This window comes from Vipera ursinii, assembly GCF_947247035.1.
Source record: "Vipera ursinii genome assembly, chromosome: 4".
Classification (NCBI taxonomy): Eukaryota; Metazoa; Chordata; class Lepidosauria; order Squamata; family Viperidae; genus Vipera; species Vipera ursinii.
Window position 1 is genome coordinate 59,674,764 of NC_139514.1, and position 18,586 is coordinate 59,693,349.

The window sequence follows — 18,586 nt, forward strand, 5'->3', positions numbered from 1 at the left end:
TATGGGAGTTGAAGTCCACAAGTCATAAAAGGGCCAAGTTTGAAGACTCCTGTTCTAGATGGTGCTCTGCTCTTTAAAGCCAAGCTCTGGAATGTGCACCTTACTAGACAGATAATAGAGAGGAATTTAAAAATAAACAATTCTGCAGCGGTCCCAAGTCTGTCAAAGCAGACCGAGTTGGGGTTTGCAATCTTCTGTTGTCTGCCCAGGCTGTAACCGCGGAGGGCTGGAAGGGTTGCCGCGGGTAGAGCCCCGAGGCAGGCTGCTCGGGCTGCTTTGGGTCGGGGAAGAAACGAGCTTCGGCTTCCTACCAACTTTATGGAAGCCTTTTCTAACCATTTCTCTTACAGCTTCTCTTCGGGAATTCAGAAAGAGTCAGCAAGAGAAAAGGAGGGGGGGGGAAAGTGTTTTTGGAACTGCCTGGTGAAGGTTTTATTAAATCTTTGTTTGAAATCGGGGGAAAAAACGCCGACACTCAACGTGTGAACAGGCGCTAACCCCCTCTGGTAGAACTAGCTGGAAGCGGGCCCGCGCGTAGCCGCGGAAAGCACCTACGGCGTCCTCCTCCTCCTTCAGTCTCCCTGCAACTCTATCCTGGGGTGTTGTGGGGAGGGGAGGGGGTGAGAAGGGAGGGTTCAGTGGAGCTTCGCCGGCGGGAAGAGGACGCGGGGGAGGAGTTTCCACAGAGCGCCCCACGGCTTGCTTGGCGAAGGGCTCTGTCCCTCCCCCGCCCCTCCGCTCCCGCCTTTCACTACGGCGAGACTTGGAGCAGCGGGGACCCAACTTTCCAGCCGCCGAGGATTATGACGGCGACTTGGGTATACTTGGCAGTTCTGCTGGCGGTGGGCTCGCGCTTCAGCCTCGCCAACCCAGGTAGGAGAGTGGCTGGGGGCGGCAGGGGAGGGGAGGAGGCGCCCCCTGGCTCCCGCGGTCCGACGAGTTTTTTCTCGAGACGGCGAAACAGCTACCGCGCTTCGACCGCGGCCACTTTGGGAATGTGGAAGCGCGTCAGGAATGCTCCCCTCTTGTGTGGCGGGAAAAAATAAATAAATAAATAAATAAATAAATAAATAAATAAATAAATAAATAAATAAATAAATAAGTAAGTGGCATTGCTCGCGAAAGGCGCTTGGAAACGTTCGAAATGTCTAGAAGGCAATTCATATAAATGCAAAATGCTCCTAGTCAACTCTCGAGCCAAGTTGACATTTGGCGCAGCGCGAGCAATTGCAACGCTTGGCTCTTCTCAGTGGTCATTACTACTCCGGTGCCAGCCCTGGTAAACGATATGCAAACCAGGAGAGTGCGAGTGCTGGCTCTTGTTTGGGGAATGAGATATAGGTAGGAAATCTAACCTGGAAATCATGTCTTACTAGACTGGGAACTCTTTCCTGATTGATATCAGATTTTAAATCTCATCTCAGAAAATTTAATTTGCTCTACTGTCATGTCTTGTATGTCATAACAATGCGTACAAGCATTTTAATGTTCACAGTGTCATTGCTTCTTCATTCGGGACAGGTGTAGCATTTTGATTACAGTATACAGATTACAGTGTACAGATTATGTCAAGTTCATAATCTTGCTCATAATCCTGTCAAGTCATGGCTGGCTCAGGAATTCTGGGAGTTGAAGTCCACGAGTCATAAAAGAGCCAAGGTTGCCTACCCATGCTTTATTCTATATAGTTAATGTTAAAAGTCCACGAGTCATAAAAGAGCCAAGGTTGCCTACCCATGCTTTATTCTATATAGTTAATGTTAAAAGTCCAGGTCATCCTTGACATACAACCACAATTGAGCCCAACATTTCTGTTGCTGAGTTTTGTCCCATTTATGACCTTTCTTGCCATAGTTGTTAAGTGAGTCATTGCAGTTGTTAAGTTAGCAACATGTTTGTTAAGTGAATCTGGCTTCCCCAATGACTTTCCTTGTCAGAAAATTGTAAAAGGTGATCACATGATCCCAGGACACTGCAACTGTCATAGATATTAGTCCAGGGGTGTCAAACTCAATTTCATTGAGGGCCACATCAGCATTGCGGTTGCCCTCAGGGGGCCGGGTGGGCGTGGTCAGGGTGGGCATGGCCTACTGGATGGGCATGGGTAGAGTGCATATGGCCTACTGGATGGGCGTGGCCAGCTCTACATCGTTCGCATCAAGGGTGCCTATGGGGGCCTGGGCAGGAGTGGGACAGATCTGAGGGTCTCTGGCAGAAGGAGGGTCTCTGGGCCAGGGCCAAGGCAGTGGGGGCCATTCCCTCAGTTTCCAGGATGGCTTCGTGGGCCACATGAAACCACGTTGCGGGCCGGATCCGGCCCCCAGGCCTTGTGTTTGACATGTCTGTATTAGTCAGTTACCAAGCATCCAAATTTTGACCATGGGGATGCTTCAACAGTCATAAGTGTGAAAAAAGGTGATAAGTCATTTTTTTCAGTGCCGTTGTAAATTTGAATGATCACTAAATAAATTGTTCTAAGTCAAGGACTACCTGTATCTATACAAAGGATTTGTTTAGTAATTGTAAAAATTGTCCTTCGCTCAAGCAGGTTTCAGTGTAACTTTTAAAAATGTTAAAACAATATTAAATCTAGTTCGAACAAAAACTGAAAGAAAACAAGATAAAACAGTGAAGTGCTGTGTTTTCTAAAAATGCTAAACAAACTCATTCTGTCAAGCTCTTTTAATTATGAATCTAACTGTGTCCTGGCTTCAGTGTTAATCAATCAGCATTTCATGTAGTTTGATTTTCTTCTTGCTTACCAGACCTGGAATCTTTTTGCTTACCAGTAAGTAACTGGGATTTCATCACATCCTTCTTTGTTATTGATCTAGGCCTATGCTATATAAATCTGGCACAAACTTCAAACTTCCCATGCTGTAGCGTCTGCAGGAAATCGAAAGGTTTACCAGGGACTTGATCTAACACTTTAAAGAAGAAGAAGAAACTGACATTTTGCAGGGCAAAACACCAAACCCTAGCATAAACTTTATTTTTAAATAAACCTCAAGGTTTTCAGGAAATAAGAGGATTGGGGACAGAAGCCTAGTGATTTATTTAGAAATCCAACAGTTGTGGAGAAGACATATCTCTCTCATACAATAGATATTTTGTAAAAGGATAAACACCCTGCCCCAGTTGCTATTTTTGACTTTTTCTTTGAGTTCTTAATATAAATCAACAGCCATGTAAGGTCTTTCTGCCCTTAAAAATGTTGATTTGATGGTTGATTTGTTAAAGCTGCCTAATTCTAGAAGGATTCTGAATGGCTTACAATATATATGCAATACAAAAGTTAAAATTAGGTTAAAACAGCATTTACATTAAGAAAGGGAAAAATGGAAACCAAGGAGGATGGGAGCCATATGTATCTCCAGGGGGCTGCAGCTTCTGAAGGCAGTGGCTGTAACAGAGAAGGCATTCTTCCTTTGTCGCCTTAGATGATCACATTTAATGGAGATCATTGGATGGCAGAAATAACTGGAGACAGGTAGTCTTTCAAGTAAGGGCATTTCTTAGTTCATTATTTTTAAACTTTGGATGTTGTCCTTCAAACCTTCCCTGGCAAAAATTCTGCTACATTATTGGAGTGGTATGGATCAGAGGTCACCAACCTTTTTGGGCACCAGGGACCAGTTCCATGGACAGAGGTTCTTCCATGGACCAGAGGGGGCGTGGTTTTGTGTGCTGCCTGCATCCCGCAGATTGGGCTTTGCTTGTTTGTGCGGACCAATTGCTGGCATGCCACGGCCCGGTACTGGTCCACAGAACGGGGGTTGGGGACCCCTGGTATAGATGCCCCAGTAAGCAAGTTAGTAAATATGTAAGTACAAATACATATATACATAAACAATATTCAATGAATGCAGCTAGCATAGTACGTAAAAGTCCCTATGTAGCATATACCTTTGAAATTAATATACAGATATATTAAAAGATCTTGGAGAATGAATTTACATTTGTCACCCAGAAATAAGACAATAAATCATATTGTAATAAAATTACTTTTAATACATGCATTACAGTTTTGGACTCTCACATTTGTACAAATGTTGCTTAATGAATGAACACTGCTGCTTAGATCTGCAAAAAATCTTTGCTTAAGTACATTGTTACCGGAAGCCATAGTGTTAGCCAATTAAATAATCTTAAGCCAATTTGTTTGTGTACTTTTTATGTTTGGCCGGATTCAACTATTATCTAGCCAGGGAAGATACTGAAAACACATTTTCACTGTTTCAGTTTATGTTCCATTCTTATCAACTCACTGAAGACAATAACATTTGATGTTCTCAAATTCTCATATTTGCTATTCTGATAGTTAAGCTAAAAATAAATTATTAAAATAAAAACAGGACTCTATTGTAGTTGTCTGTACTTCTATACATTATCATTTACTATCCAATCCAACAGAGGTGCAACAACAATTTCTGAATGTCATTCTGGAAAAGGCAAATGCAAGAGCAGGATCAAATATGTACTGTGCCTTGCCAATATAGCAATTATACTGTCCCACAGTATAAAATCTAGATAGAACTTTGCAAATATAGAACAAATTATAGAACTTAATAGACATTGATGTGGTGGCCAGACTGAAATGCCTTTGCTCATCAAAAGGTAATAGCTACTCCTCTTAGCCTGCCATGAAATACATGTGAATAAGGTCTGGTGATTCCATGTAATATGCTTAGTATAGAAATGTCTGCAGATGTGGGCAGTTTTCTAGAATACCACTATGTATAAGACACTTCATGTAAATACTGAAGCCAGTCACATCTTGAATTCATGAGTGGCTTCTATATGTCATTAATAACATTCATATAGTGACGTTCTTTTGTGTGCTTGTATCTCCTAGCCCCCAAATAGGAAGTTTGCCACACTGCATTCCCAAAAACTACAAGTACCTTAACATTTAATTATATAAAATTAAAACATAGAAAACCAGTAACATAATTCTATTTATTTCATGCCCTCTTTAAAAGAACAATATTATTTTACCTGAAGCCTTCAAATTTTTTATAGGATTAGACTGTTAGGATTTTTTTTTCAAATACTCCACTTTATTACTAATTGTTTCATTTTCCTCTGTAGAAATAATATACTACATGTACTGTGGTTTTACTAAGATAACTGGTGCACATTATAAAGCAAGGGGAATATCTGGAAGATCATGGTGAAAATGATTATGCAAATTCCTTGGAAATTTTTGTTCTGTCTTACCCTGAAATTGTTCATTGGATTAATGAAAAGGAGTTCTATTACAGCTATGTGGTCAACTATTGTATAGACCAGGGGTAGGCAACCTTGGCTCTTTTATGACTCGTGGACTTCATGGCTCAGGAATTCTGGGAGTTGAAGTCCACGAGTCATAAAAGAGCCAAGGTTGCCTACCCCTGGTATAGACAGTGGACCTGAATTTATAGCTGCATGGCCATGCTAATTTTAGAATATTCTAAGCTGTATTAAAGTCAGTTGTTGTAATGGAATGTGTGGGTGACCTTGAGGGAATGAGGAGAAGAGATGATACCTAGGAAGCAATCAGACAAGAGTGGGAGGAACCCCCAGTGGATTAATGGTCAGAGAAAGAAACTTAGAAAGGATGTGCCCTAATTGTTTAAATGGTTAAAAGTGGAAGGGAAGTTTGTACCTTCATAACCAAGTTTCCTGTCTGGTCTACCCAGGACAACTGACATTATTTTGCTAAAGAACTGAAGCTTGTTAAAGAAATTAATATTATAAATAAACTAAAAGGCGTTAGGGGGATTTATGGGGAACTGAAGACAGCTATGCAAAAGCAGAACTGAAGATCAGAGCAGAGACCAGGGAACCAGCCAGTAGGCCAATTACTTGGAATCTCTCCAGGTGAGGAAATGACAGGAGATTGCCTACAAGTGAGGAGACTGCAAACAGCAGTTTTCATGGGTTACCCACTGGGAAGTGATGAGATCACTCATCTTGCTCACAAGCGCAGGGGAACCTTTTAAAGAACAAAAAGTTTAATAAGCTCACGTTCTAATTACTTTCAGAAATTGCCTGTTAAGTATTTTAAAATTATTAAAGCTATCATTCCAGAATGACAAATTTGAAAAGTCTTCAATGGAATATTGACTTTTAGTATAAAATGTTGAAATTGACTATAAAGAATGAACAACTTCTCATGGGAAACAGACTTGGCAGTTGCAATTCATGACAAAAGATAAGTGATGATTTTAGAAACTGGATACTAGATGGGACTAAAGATTTTAAGCAGAAAACAAAGTACAAATCCTGATGTCACTTAATAGAAAACGCTATAACATTGGAAATATTAAAGGAGATTTTTGAAGAATGGAGCCATGAGTTAGTAACTACAATACCAACACTGTCAATAATGATGTCTGCTCCTATGGATAGACCATGTCTAAAATATGTTAATGAAGGAATGACAGATGTAGGCAAATTTTATCTGATAGATAGAGAAAGCACAGAATTTAGAACTACAAATGACAAACCAAGAGAATGATCTGGAGAAGAACATATTACTGGATATACAAGAGAAATTAGGTGAAATTTTAAAAATTAAAACAGAAATACAAACCAAGCGAATGATCTGGAAAATGTTTTCTTATTGAGCCTACGAAAGAGACTTCCTAAAGCCTTGAAGAAATCTGTGTGATAGGATAAAAAAAGAACTGCAGATAAATCAAATCTTTCAACAATATTTAATTAAATTAAATATTAAGACTGTTAAAAGTAAAATGAAGGAATATAAAGCTTATTTATTTGAGCAAGATTAAAAATAAGACATTTTTATGCAATGTTCTGGTAAGCCTTTATGGAATTTTTATTGACAAAGGTTTGAAAAGTCAATGTTTTATGCATTTGCTTCTAGATAAAAGATTGGATATGGGTTGAAGATATATCTGTTTAACCTTATAAGGAATGAAAAGTTATTAAATTTGTTTAATATTAAAATAAGCAAGAAAATCGTAAGAGAATCACTATCCGACCTTGATGAATATAAATCACCAGTACCCGACAGATTACATCCCAGAGTTTTGAAGGAGCTGGCAGATGTTATCTCAGAACCATTGCACCACATCATTCAGAAATCCTGGAGCACTGGGGAAGTACCTGAGGATTGGAAAAGGGCTGATGTAGTTCCCATCGTCAACAAAGGGGGGGGGGGGGAAACACCCAGGAAACTACAGACCAGTCAATCTAACATCAATACCTGGGAAGATCCTGGAAAAGATAATAAAAAAAACAGATCTGCGAACAACTAGAAGCAAACAAAGTTATAATTGGTAGCCATCACTGGTTTGTTAAAAGCAGATCATGCCAAACCAATCTTATTTCATTCTTTGTGACCAAATTAGTAGACCAGCAAAACGCTGTTGATACAGTATACTTAGATTTCAGTAAGGCATTCAACAAAGTAGACCACAACCTACACCTTGGTAAGCTAGAAAAAGGTGGAATAAACAACATCACCGCCAGATAGATTTGTAGCTGGCTGACAAACCGTACTCAGTGAGTAGTCCTCAATGGTACTACATCCACATGGAGAGAAGTAAGCAGTGGGGTACCACAAGGTCCGTCTTAGGCACAGTACTCTTCAATATCTTCATCAGTGACTTAAATGAGGGAATTGAAGGGGAACACATCGAATTTGCAGATGACACTAAACTGGCCGGAGTAGCCAACACCCCAGAAGATAAGCTCAGGATTGAAAAAAATCTTTTTTTTTTGTAATGTATTTGATTGACATTTTTAAGCATAAATTATTTAATAATTGGTGAACAGTGTGTTGTCTGGGTTTACATTTGTAAAACAATCACTAACAATTTATTTCTATAATCCATAGTCCACATAATAGTTTTAGTTGATTTCTTCTTTTCTCCAAAATGTACTCTTTTGCATTGAGTTAATACAATTCTTATTGTTTTGATAGATAATTAAATATGTAATTTTCCCAATATTCCTAAAAATAATAATTACATCAATATAATATTTCTTTTCTATCCAGTCGTTCTGGTTGCCTTATCATAGATCCTGTTACAGTTTTTATTTAAAGTATTCTTACTGGTTAATATTTTCTCAAAAATTAATTACATTTAAAAAATTAAGTTTATTTTTTCCATATGAACCATCTCAGCAATTTTACATTTCTTTAGGAATAGATAAAACAGTAAAAAAAGAAAGGAGAGCAAGAGTAAAGAAACATAAAAAATAGCATACTATTTAAAATATATATCCCTCCTAAATTAATATATAGATTTCTTATTCTTTTTAACCATAGTTAAAAATGTTTAATCTTTAAATATTCCATTTAATACATCTAGTCATCTAGTCCTTTAATTCTTATTCAAAACATTGTTTATCCATTATAATTTTCTTAAATTCAATCACATTTAAATATCTAAAACGTTTCCTTTAAGCCATTTCAACTTTTTTATATTACTCATATCAAGAAATAAAATAAAAAAGGGGAAAAAAGCATACTATATTATTTAAGGGATTCATCCCTCTTAGAATGACATATATATTCCAAATCTTTTCTATTTCTTTAACCATATTTAAACAAATGTTTCTTTTTTAAGTATTCTCTCTGGTAGGTCCCATCATCTATTTTCTTGATTGCCATTTTAGTCTTTTTCCTTTGCCCAGTATCTTTCTTGATCAATGTGTTTTTGCCCAGTCGAAAGGTCTTTCCATATGTTCAGAAATGTTACTATAGATATAAAAAGTAAATCAGATGAAGTGTCTTTGTACGGGGCTTTTGCCTTTCCATGTTTGTTGAAAATCTTTTTCTTTTTCTTTCTCTCTGCTTCTCTTATCATTTCCTTTCTCTCTGATGTTCCTGACATCTCTACAGTACATTTTATCCAATCTGTTTTATTGTCCTCAGATTTATTTTGTAGTCTTAAGGGATAAGTTGTTTTTTCCAGTTCTTGTGAATTTTTTTCCACTAGGATTAAATCATGTTTCCTTGTTTTGTTAAGTTCCGTCTTTAAGTCTCTATTCAAAATTTTGTATCCACTTATCTGTTTTATCTGCTCCTTCTCTCTTGTTGCCTGGGAATTTTCTTTGTTGTAGAGTTAACTTGGAAATAGATTGATTTATATTTTCAAAGTTATTTTGAATTTCTTTGTCGTTTAAAATCATTGTTGTTTGAATTAGTTGCAGTATACTATATATCTCCTCCTGAGAGGTATTTATGTTTTCTTGATATGTTCTTTCTACATGTCTCTGATCCATGATGGCGAAGAATTTGAGTTTTTCTCTTCTTTTCTTTTCTCTGCAAATAGCTTTAGAGTCCCGGTTAAATAGATATTTATAATCCAAATAGTTCAAAAAAGATATTTTTTAAAATTTATAATTCTTTCTTTGTCTACAGCTCAGATTATTGTCTTTTTTGTCACAGCTGTTCTTTGTTGTTAAAGCTTTGAAGGTCACAAACACAGATTAGCTTTTCCCAGGTTTTGCCAAGTCTTATATAAAAGCCATAGTTGTCATAGTCTTCATCCACCACTAGATGTCACCATGTATTTGTTTTTCAATTTCCAAAATGAACAATTGTCTTTAGAATGAGAGTCTTAACCATTCAACAATATTAGGTTTGTCCAGATTTAAATTTTAAATTTCAGGTTTTATATTTATTTCACTTCCATATATTTTGATCCTCCATAAAAAGATTAATTCGCCACTTCCATTAATATAAGGGTGGGGCAGAAATCCCCTTCCTGCCCTTTTGGAGGTATTTTGCTTCTTGGTGATCTTTTCCAGGAAATTAAATATAGAATTGAAAAGAGAAGATGAAATTCCACACCCAGTTTCAAATGCGCTGTTCACAGTTGTGGTGGTTAGTATTTTTGGACTTTGGTTCCAAGTAGCTTGGGTTGGTTGATGAAGTATGGCCAACTTTTTCCTGTTGGATTAGAAGGCTTTCCCCAAGTCGAACGGAATGACCTCCGTCATTCCAGAATTGCTGGGGCAGTCTTCTTTCTTTGCAGCCTCTCCGGGGTGACTCAGACCCATTTAGGGTCCCCTGGCAGGGTGAAATTAGCCACGGCGGTCCGGAGAATCCGCAAGCCTGTGACTGGTCGCTACTGCGCAAAACCAGAAGTTCTAGGATTCAAAAAAATCTTGACAAACTGGAACAACGGGCCTTATCCAACAAAATGAGTTTCAATGTGGAGAAAAGCAAAGTTTTACATTTAGTCAGGAAAAATCATAGATATAAGGACAGATTAGGTGAAACCTCCCTCAAAAAAAGTAACTGTGAGAGGGACCTTGGAGTCCTAGTGGATGATCACTTGACTATGAGCCAGCAATGTGCAGCAGCAGCAGCCAAAAAAGCTAATACAATCCTGGGTTGTATAAACAGAGGCATAGAATCAAGATCATGCAAAGTATTAGTACCGCTTTATAAAACTCTAGTATGACCACACCTGGAATACTGCAGCCAATTTGTTCAGCATACTACGAAAAAGATGTTGAGACCTTAGAAAAAGTTCAGAGAAGAGCAACTAAGATGATCCAATGCATGGAGACTAAAACATACGAAGAATGGCTGCAGAGCTTGGGTTTGGCTAGTCTAAAGAAAAGAAGAAATAGAAATATCCAGAATATTATTCAGCACTCTGCTTCCAACTGCCAGATTAATTAATTTATTTATTAAAAGTAGATCTATGTTTCATTCTACAGCACTGAAACATTAAAACCACCAAAATATTTGACATACAATGTAATGAAAAAGCAATTAACAAAAACTGAAATATAAAAATAACAGCAAAATAATCTTAAACTATACGGCGCACTGAGGGTGTTTGGCCAAATATTTATATATATCTTTACCACCACCCCCACTTTAAAAAAAATTAAAAGTGCTGCAATTTCAGTAATGTGGTTTTGGACTTAGCTCTCTTAATTGCTCTTTAGCAAATGAAATTTCATTATGTCCTGTAATAAGGATGCAGTCCTCTGCGTGCTGGTTGTTAATTCTGAATACATATGTATAAGGCTATATTATCCAACAAAATAAATAACATCGTATTCAAAAGCTACCTTTCACTTAAAACGCCATCTGGAAAATGCCTATTGCTGCCAAATTTAACTTAACTTGACCACAATCAACTCTGTTTAGTTCATGTTGCATTCTGTTCTATTTGACAGCTCTGTCATTACAATTATAATTTATAGAGGAGTTCAAACTATCATTACTGGTGTTTAAAATAATTAGTGCCAGTAATTTAGTTTGAAAATCATATGATTTTCAGTATTGAAAAGAGTTTGTTAACCAAAAAGTTTGTTGAAATAAGATAGTGCTTCATTAAGCTGGTACTTAGTTTAAGGATACGGGAATATATCTCTCTCTCCTTCCCTCCCTCTTCCCCTTCCTTTCTCTTTTCTCTTTTCTCTTAAGTAGGAGATAATCAAAATAATGCAAACTTTCTTTAGCTAACTGGAAAGAAACTACTAAAAATTGGGGCTTAAGAATAAATTTGTAGTTCTATATATTGCTTTATTCTCCCCCCCCTCCCCCAAAAAAGCCAACAACACTTCATTCATTATACAATTGATCTGGCTATGATTCAGTCAGCGTGGGATGGATGGTTAAGCATGAATTAACATTACTCAGTCTGTCTCCTTTCTAACTTACCACAAAGGGTAACTTTTCTGAGAACTGTGGTACAAGCTGGCAATTCTAAGAGGATTTCTGTCCATCTTTATGCAGCTGATGTCCCAGTTTTGATGAGAAATGGACTTCAACTCCTATGTCAGAATCTAGTTTGAAATTTAGCTTCCTCCTTCCCTCCCTCCCTCCCACCAGATTATTTTGCACATAAACACCTTATCCTGTTATTATTCCATACTGTACCAACATCTGTATTTTCTTGTTTATATATATTACAGCACTGTTTTCTAGTTTATGAATATTGTATAAATAAATGAAACATTAAGATGGTTTGAATACTCAAGCGCTTTACTTGCAAATAAATAGAAACACATTTAAATCAAATACTTTTAAAAGGAAAAAGTTGGAAAAGAAATGCCAGATCTTTATTTTTATATTTTATTTATAGCGTATTGCCATAACTGAAAACACATGTTGAGGTTTACACTCAATTGACTTACAAAGACCTCACATGGATTTTTTTTTAAAAAAAACCAACCAGAAACCTACTTTGGTATTTTTTTAATCTCATAAATATATGCAAATGTTTTATCTGCTATTGGCACTATATTGTGCACTCTTTCACAATACCACATTATTCCTGCCAGGGCCAGAGTTTTCATTGGCTTTTTAATTGTCCCAATTAAAGTAACTTGGAATATGTTTTCTAGCTTTAGGAGCAAAGGTGAACTTTGCAAAAGTCTTAGTTATTAGTTGACAACCTGATTTAGGACTATAGAAAAATTAGTTTAGCATACAGTGGCATATTGAATAACAGTTAATAAATTTTCTTTTAAAATATCTTTGCAATTTTAAATAGGCAGTAGTTATCTGAGCCGAGTTATGGAGCAGCTCTAGAAGTACCATTATAGTTTTCTTCCGTTTGGCATATGCTTGGGTAGGATACAGTATTGCATTTCATGGCAGTCCATGGATTATTCACAAATGGTGGGAAATGGGTGGCTATATAAATCTTATAAATAAATAAATAAACATTGCTGGTGGAGATACTTTATTTAAGTTGTATGCCCTGCAGTTCTATATCAGAATGACTGATAGAAATGTTTCAGATGATATAACTGAGCTCTTAGTCATACAAAAGACTGCCGTGTATAATGCAAAGCCATTTGTAACCACAGATTACTGAACATGCCATAGTTGGCAAAGAAATTAAAGAAAGCTAAGTGGATGACTTTGGTTCAGACTCTCTAGGCCAGGCATGTCAAACGTGCGACGTCACATGACATTGCACGATGTATCGGGACTTTTTCCTCATTGCCGCAATGGGGTGGGCGCCGTTTTGGTGTGTCGCATCCGGCCTGCGGGCCAGCAGTTTGACATGCCAGCTTTAGGCCCAACTCACCTCACAGGATTAATTGTGAGGAAAATAGGAGGAGGAAGGACAGTTAGATATGTTCACTGCCTTGAATTATTTATAAAAACAATAAAGGTGGAATAAAAATAAATGCATAAGATAAATAAATACAAAGATAAATGAACAACAAGCCTTCGTACATTATGAACGTTCGTCCTCCTTATCTCATTCTTGCAGATTTGGGTTGTTTCCTGAGATTCTGTTTTGTTATATTGTTGGTGGTTGGACCTTATTTTTCAGAATCTCCTAAATTGTTGGGGTTCCCCCCTTCCCAGATTTTTATCCATGGAATCTTTCTTAACTTTTTCCCTTAGCTTTTTGAAACCAGCTTATTTGAAAACTAGAACACTAATCCAATTGCCTTCCGTTGTTTCTGCCTGCAGTATGTTGAATTCCAGGATGTCACAGTCACTGTCTCCCAACGTTTCTATAACTTCTTCTAGTGAACAAGCTTTCCTGCACTTTCATCCTCAATCTTTTGGACAATGAAATTGCCTGCTAGGCCCTTCAGTGCCAGCTCTTCCATTTGCTGCAGAGTTTGATTCACAGTTGATGTAGCTGATGTAGCCACCTCCCATCAAGCCCACCTTTAATGGGGACCCCAAGAAGCTAACATTCTTCCTAAATCAGGTGTGGGCTCATCTAGATTGCTATGCATTTGCCTACCTGGATGATGCTCAAACGGTGAATGCTGTGGCGGCCAATTTAGAGGGGGAAGCAGCTGACTGGGTGCCCAACCTCCATGAAGAAGGGGCTCCTGAACTTCAGGATGCTAACCTATTCATGGAGCAAGTGAGAGGCCATTTTGAAGATGAATCCCAGACCTTGCTGGCCGGGATCCATCGTCTGAAGCAAAGAGGCCGCTCCGCTAAGGAATATGTTCGTGAATTCAGAAGAATTGCTGGTCAGCTGGGACAGTGGCTGGAATGATCAATCAACAAAGATGATTAGGGACTGGACTAAAACATATAAGGAACAGCTGCTGGAATTTGCTATGTCTAGTTTAATGAAGAGAAGGACGAGGGGTGACATGATAGCAGTGTTTCAATATCTCAGGGGCTGCCACAAAGAAGAGGGAGTCAAGCTATTCTCCAAAGCCCCTGAGTGCAAGACAAGAAGCAATGGATGGAAACTAGTCAAGGAGAGAAGCAACCTAGAACTAAGGAGAAATTTTCTGACAGTTAGAACAATTAACCAGTGGAACAACCTGCCTCCAGAAGCTGTGAATGCTCCAACATTGGAAGTTTTTAAGAAGAGACTGGACAGCCATTTGTCTGAAATGGTATAGGGTTTCCTGCCTGAGCAGGGGGTTGGACTAGATGACCTCCAAGATCCCTTCCAACTTTATTAAATCTCCCATTATCAAGGAAATCTATTGAGTGCAAATTAAACTATGTCACAGAAAGAATGAGTTTCTGAAGACTATTCTGACATCGCATATGACTTATTTGCAGCCTGCAGGAATTCTCCTTAAAATGAACTCCTTTCTTCTTTTCTTCACATAAACAATTACACCTGCATGAACTGCAAATAACTTTTAGCATATGGCTTGGAGGCTGAGCATCTGTGATTAGATTTCTTATGGTTGCTTTGTATGTCATGAATTAAGTGGATTAAAGTTTTGAGCACATGTTGTTTTTTTTAAAAAAATAAATGCATTAAAAGAAATAAAAATAGAATCCATCACTTTGGTATCTAATTGCAAGCAGATGGCCCGTGGACCAGCTCTTCCATTTCTGTGAGAGGCATTCTGGAGGAAGCCTACAATATGTGAAACAGTCCTGGGATTTTGTAGAGGAACAGAGGCAGAGGCAGACATTATTTCTTGTGAATGCTTCAGGAGTAGGGCAAATTCTGTGCCTTTCCAGACTACCTTTGCATACCACAAAGCTTAAAAGGATTGCTTTATTGACCGTAAAAAATGCTTTCAAGCTAGCTGTGTTGACATGAAATATGATTTTCTTAATAGAAAATCATTAGACACTTAATAGTGTCCAAAAAAAGTATGCTGTGCTGAGGAACCCAACCTTATGAATTGCTAAAAATGGAGATAAGGACAATGTATCAGACACAGTCCTTTTGTGTCCTGTTGTATAGTTTTGTTTTAGGTATGTGCATTTTTCTTGCAACAAAAGTGCATGTGAACATATCAGAGGTATCCAGAAGTCTTCATAGGTAGATATAGACATTAACCATAAATTATATTACTATATATTAAAAGATATAAATAGATAATAGTACTGTTACAAGGTATGCAGCTTAATTTGAGGAATCAAAGAGTGAAAGGGATGGGTTGTTAAGAATACTTTCATGGTAATTATACTCTCCCTGAATGAGGACAGTGTGTTTGTTAGGATTGTTCATACTTTGGGAACGATTCAAAAAAGTGCTCTGGAATTTACATTAGCGTGCCTATTCTTCATGAAAACAGACTTCCATGCAAATCTGAGAAAAAAAGTGGATTTGTTAATAAATTAACTCATTAATTCAGTTGAGTTGTTCATTCTAGTTTAATGTGCATGGTGCATTTCAGTGCTTCTTCATGTGCTTGCGGTGGTTAAACAAGTTAAGAAATATTGGAGTCAAATAATTTGCAAATGTGTGCCCAACTTTATATAGATTATACCTGTGCTGCTGCTTTAAGAGCCTTGGTGGAGCAGTGGGCTAATGCCTCCTTAAGTAATACCAGCTGCCGGCAATTAGTGCAGGTTCGCATCCCACCATGCTCAAGGTTGACTCAGCCTTCCATCCTTCCGAGGTAGGTAAAATGAGGACCCAGATTTTTGGGGGCAATTAAGCTGACTTTGTAATAATGCCGCTTGGGGGGTGTATGAAAGCCCTAATAAGCAGGCATATACATAGAATGAAGGCTACTGCTAAGCTTGTAAGCCGCCCTGAGTCTTCGGAGAACGGCGGGATATAAATGGAATTAAAATAAAAAATAAAAAATTAAATATGTTGTTCCCAGGCCCAGTAAGCTTTGTAGATTAAGCTTTGACATCCTATGAGAGTAGAAAAGGAAGGTGCAATAATACTATAAAATGGCATATGTCTGTGCTTTTAGATGTCCCAGTACCATTGAACAGCAGCTATTTTGTCTTGATTAGAAAACAATTCTCACCTGTACATCAAGCCATTATTGAAAATTACATGCTCATTAACTCTTATCAATTTTATCTCAATTTTATTGCAGATTTTAGTAGTTTGGTTTCCCTCAAGGGACGCGGTGGCTCAGTGGGTTAGGACGCTAAGCTTGTCAATCAGAAGGTCGGCAGTTTGGCGGGTCGAATCCCAAGTGCCGCATAACAGAGTGAGCGCCTGTTACTCATCCCAGCTTCTGCCAACCTAGCAGTTCGAAACACGTAAAAATGCAAGTAGAAAAATAGGGGCCACTACAGTGGGAAGGTAACAGCGTTCCGTGCGCCTTTGGCGTCTAGTCATGCCGGCCACATGACCACGGAGATGTCCTCGGACAAGCGCTGGCTCTTCGGCTTTGAAACGGAGATGAGCACCGGCCCCTAGAGTCGGAAACGACTAGCACGCATGTGCGGGGGAACCTTTACCTTTACCTTTACTTCCCTCATTACTGTCCATTCTAGGAATAGTTAAGAATAATAAATGAAAAGATAGCGATCTCACTTCTAAGCTAAAATAAGGATGTTAATGTATTAAATGTACATCTTTTAATACATAGCTGAAGAGCATTCTTCAGTTTAGATAGATAATATCATGCTATGTTCAAACAAGTTGCTCTTAGAGAATCTACTGATTTGTCTGCTGAGAAACCTGCAAGCAGACAGGAGCTGTTCAGTTCATTTTCAATTTTCTATTAAGCCAGCCATAAGAAGCAACTGGAATTTCAACAAGGCTTTTCTTTTCTTATTCCCCTGCTCCGCCAGGCCACAAGAATAGGAGAACTAGTAGTCTTCCTACTCCGTACTACTATATTACTCCATGGTACTATTTCTATTACTTCTCCCTTTGTAGCTATTATTATATACTACCCAATAACTATAAATTGTACAATATGTATTTATAACACATATATTATGCATTCACAATATACATTATACTGAATATAATATAATATACAATTGTACAATTATATTGTATACATATGTATATTTACAATACAAGTACAATTATATGTTGTGTTGTTGTTGTTAGCTGCGAAGTCGTGTCCAACCCATTGCGACCCTATGGACAAGGGCCTCCAGGCCTTCCTGTTCGCTAGAATCTTCTGGAGTCCATTTAAACTCAGGCCTACTGCTTCAATGACTCCATCCAGCCACCTCATTCTCTGTCATCCCCTTCTTCTATTGCCCTCAATCTTTCCCAGCATTAGGCTCTTCTCCAGTGAGTCCTTCCTTCTCATTAGGTGGCCAAAGTATTTGAGTTTTAGCTTCAGGATATGGCCTTCTAAAGAGCAGTCAGGGTTGATCTCCTCTAGGACTGACCGGTTTGATCGCCTTGCAGTCCAAGGGACTCGCAGGAGTCTTCTCTAGCACCATAGTTCAAAGGCCTCAATTCTTTGGCGCTTAGCCTTTCTTATGGTCCAACTTTCACTGCCATACATTGCAACTGGGAAGACCATAGCCTTGACCTTTGTTGACAGGGTGATGTCTCTGCTTTTTAGTGTGCTGTCTAGATTTGCCATTGCTTTCCTCCCGAGGAGCAAGCATCTTTTAATTTCTTGGCTACAGTCCCCATCTGCGGTGATCTTGGAGCCCAGGAAAACAAAATCTGTCACCACCTCCATTTCTTCCCCATCTATCTGCCAGGAATTGAGAGGGCTGGATGCCATGATCTTGGTTTTCTTAATGTTAAGTTTCAACCCAAGTCTTGCACTCTCTTTCTTCACCCACAACAAGAGGCTCTCTAGTTCTTCTTCACTTTCTGCCATTAGAGTAGTATCATCTGCATATCTTGGGTTGTTGATATTTCTTCCTGCAATCTTAATTCCAACTTTTGATTCATCTAGCCCTGCCATTCTCATGATGTGCTCTGCATATAAGTTAAATAGGCAAGGCGACAGTATACAGCCTTGCCGGACTCCTTTCCCAATTTTGAACCAATCAGTGGTTCCGTGTCCAGTTCTCACTGTTGCTTCTTGGCCCACATATAGGTTTCTCAAGAGACAAATAAGATGGTCTGGTACGCCCATCTCTTTAAGAACTTGTCACAGTTTGTTATGATCCACACAATCAAAGGCTTTAGCATAGTCAATGAAGCAGAAGTAGATGTTTTTCTGGAACTCCCTAGCTTTCTCCATGATCCAGCGTATGTTGGCAATTTGATCTCTAGTTCCTCTGCCTCTTCGAAATCCTGCCTGTACTTCTGGTAGTTCTCAATCCACATACTGCTGAAGTCTAGCTTGTAGGATTTTAAGCATGACTTTACTGGCATGAGAAATAAGTGCAATGGTGCTATATTTTGAACATTCTTTGGCACTGCCTTTCTTTGGAATTGGAATGTAAACTGATCTTTTCCAATCCTGTGGTGGCCACTGTTGAGTTTTCCAATTTTGCTGGCAAATTGAGTGTAGCACTTTT

The 18,586-nt window shown here is 38.4% G+C and overlaps 1 protein-coding gene across 2 annotated transcripts in view; it reads left to right on the forward strand.

The window, feature by feature from the left end:
• The first annotated feature begins 760 nt into the window (after nucleotides 1-760).
• Nucleotides 761-18,586, forward strand: part of SRPX (sushi repeat containing protein X-linked) — a 52,727-nt gene continuing 34,901 nt past the window's right edge. Inside the window, exon 1 of one of the 2 annotated variants that reach the window (XM_083363055.1) lies at nucleotides 761-873. In XM_083363055.1, the coding sequence (XP_083219181.1) occupies nucleotides 804-873 (70 nt within the window). In that variant the 5' untranslated portion in view covers nucleotides 761-803. The remainder of the gene's footprint in view (nucleotides 874-18,586) is intronic. The other variant, XM_083363056.1, reaches the window with a different exon arrangement.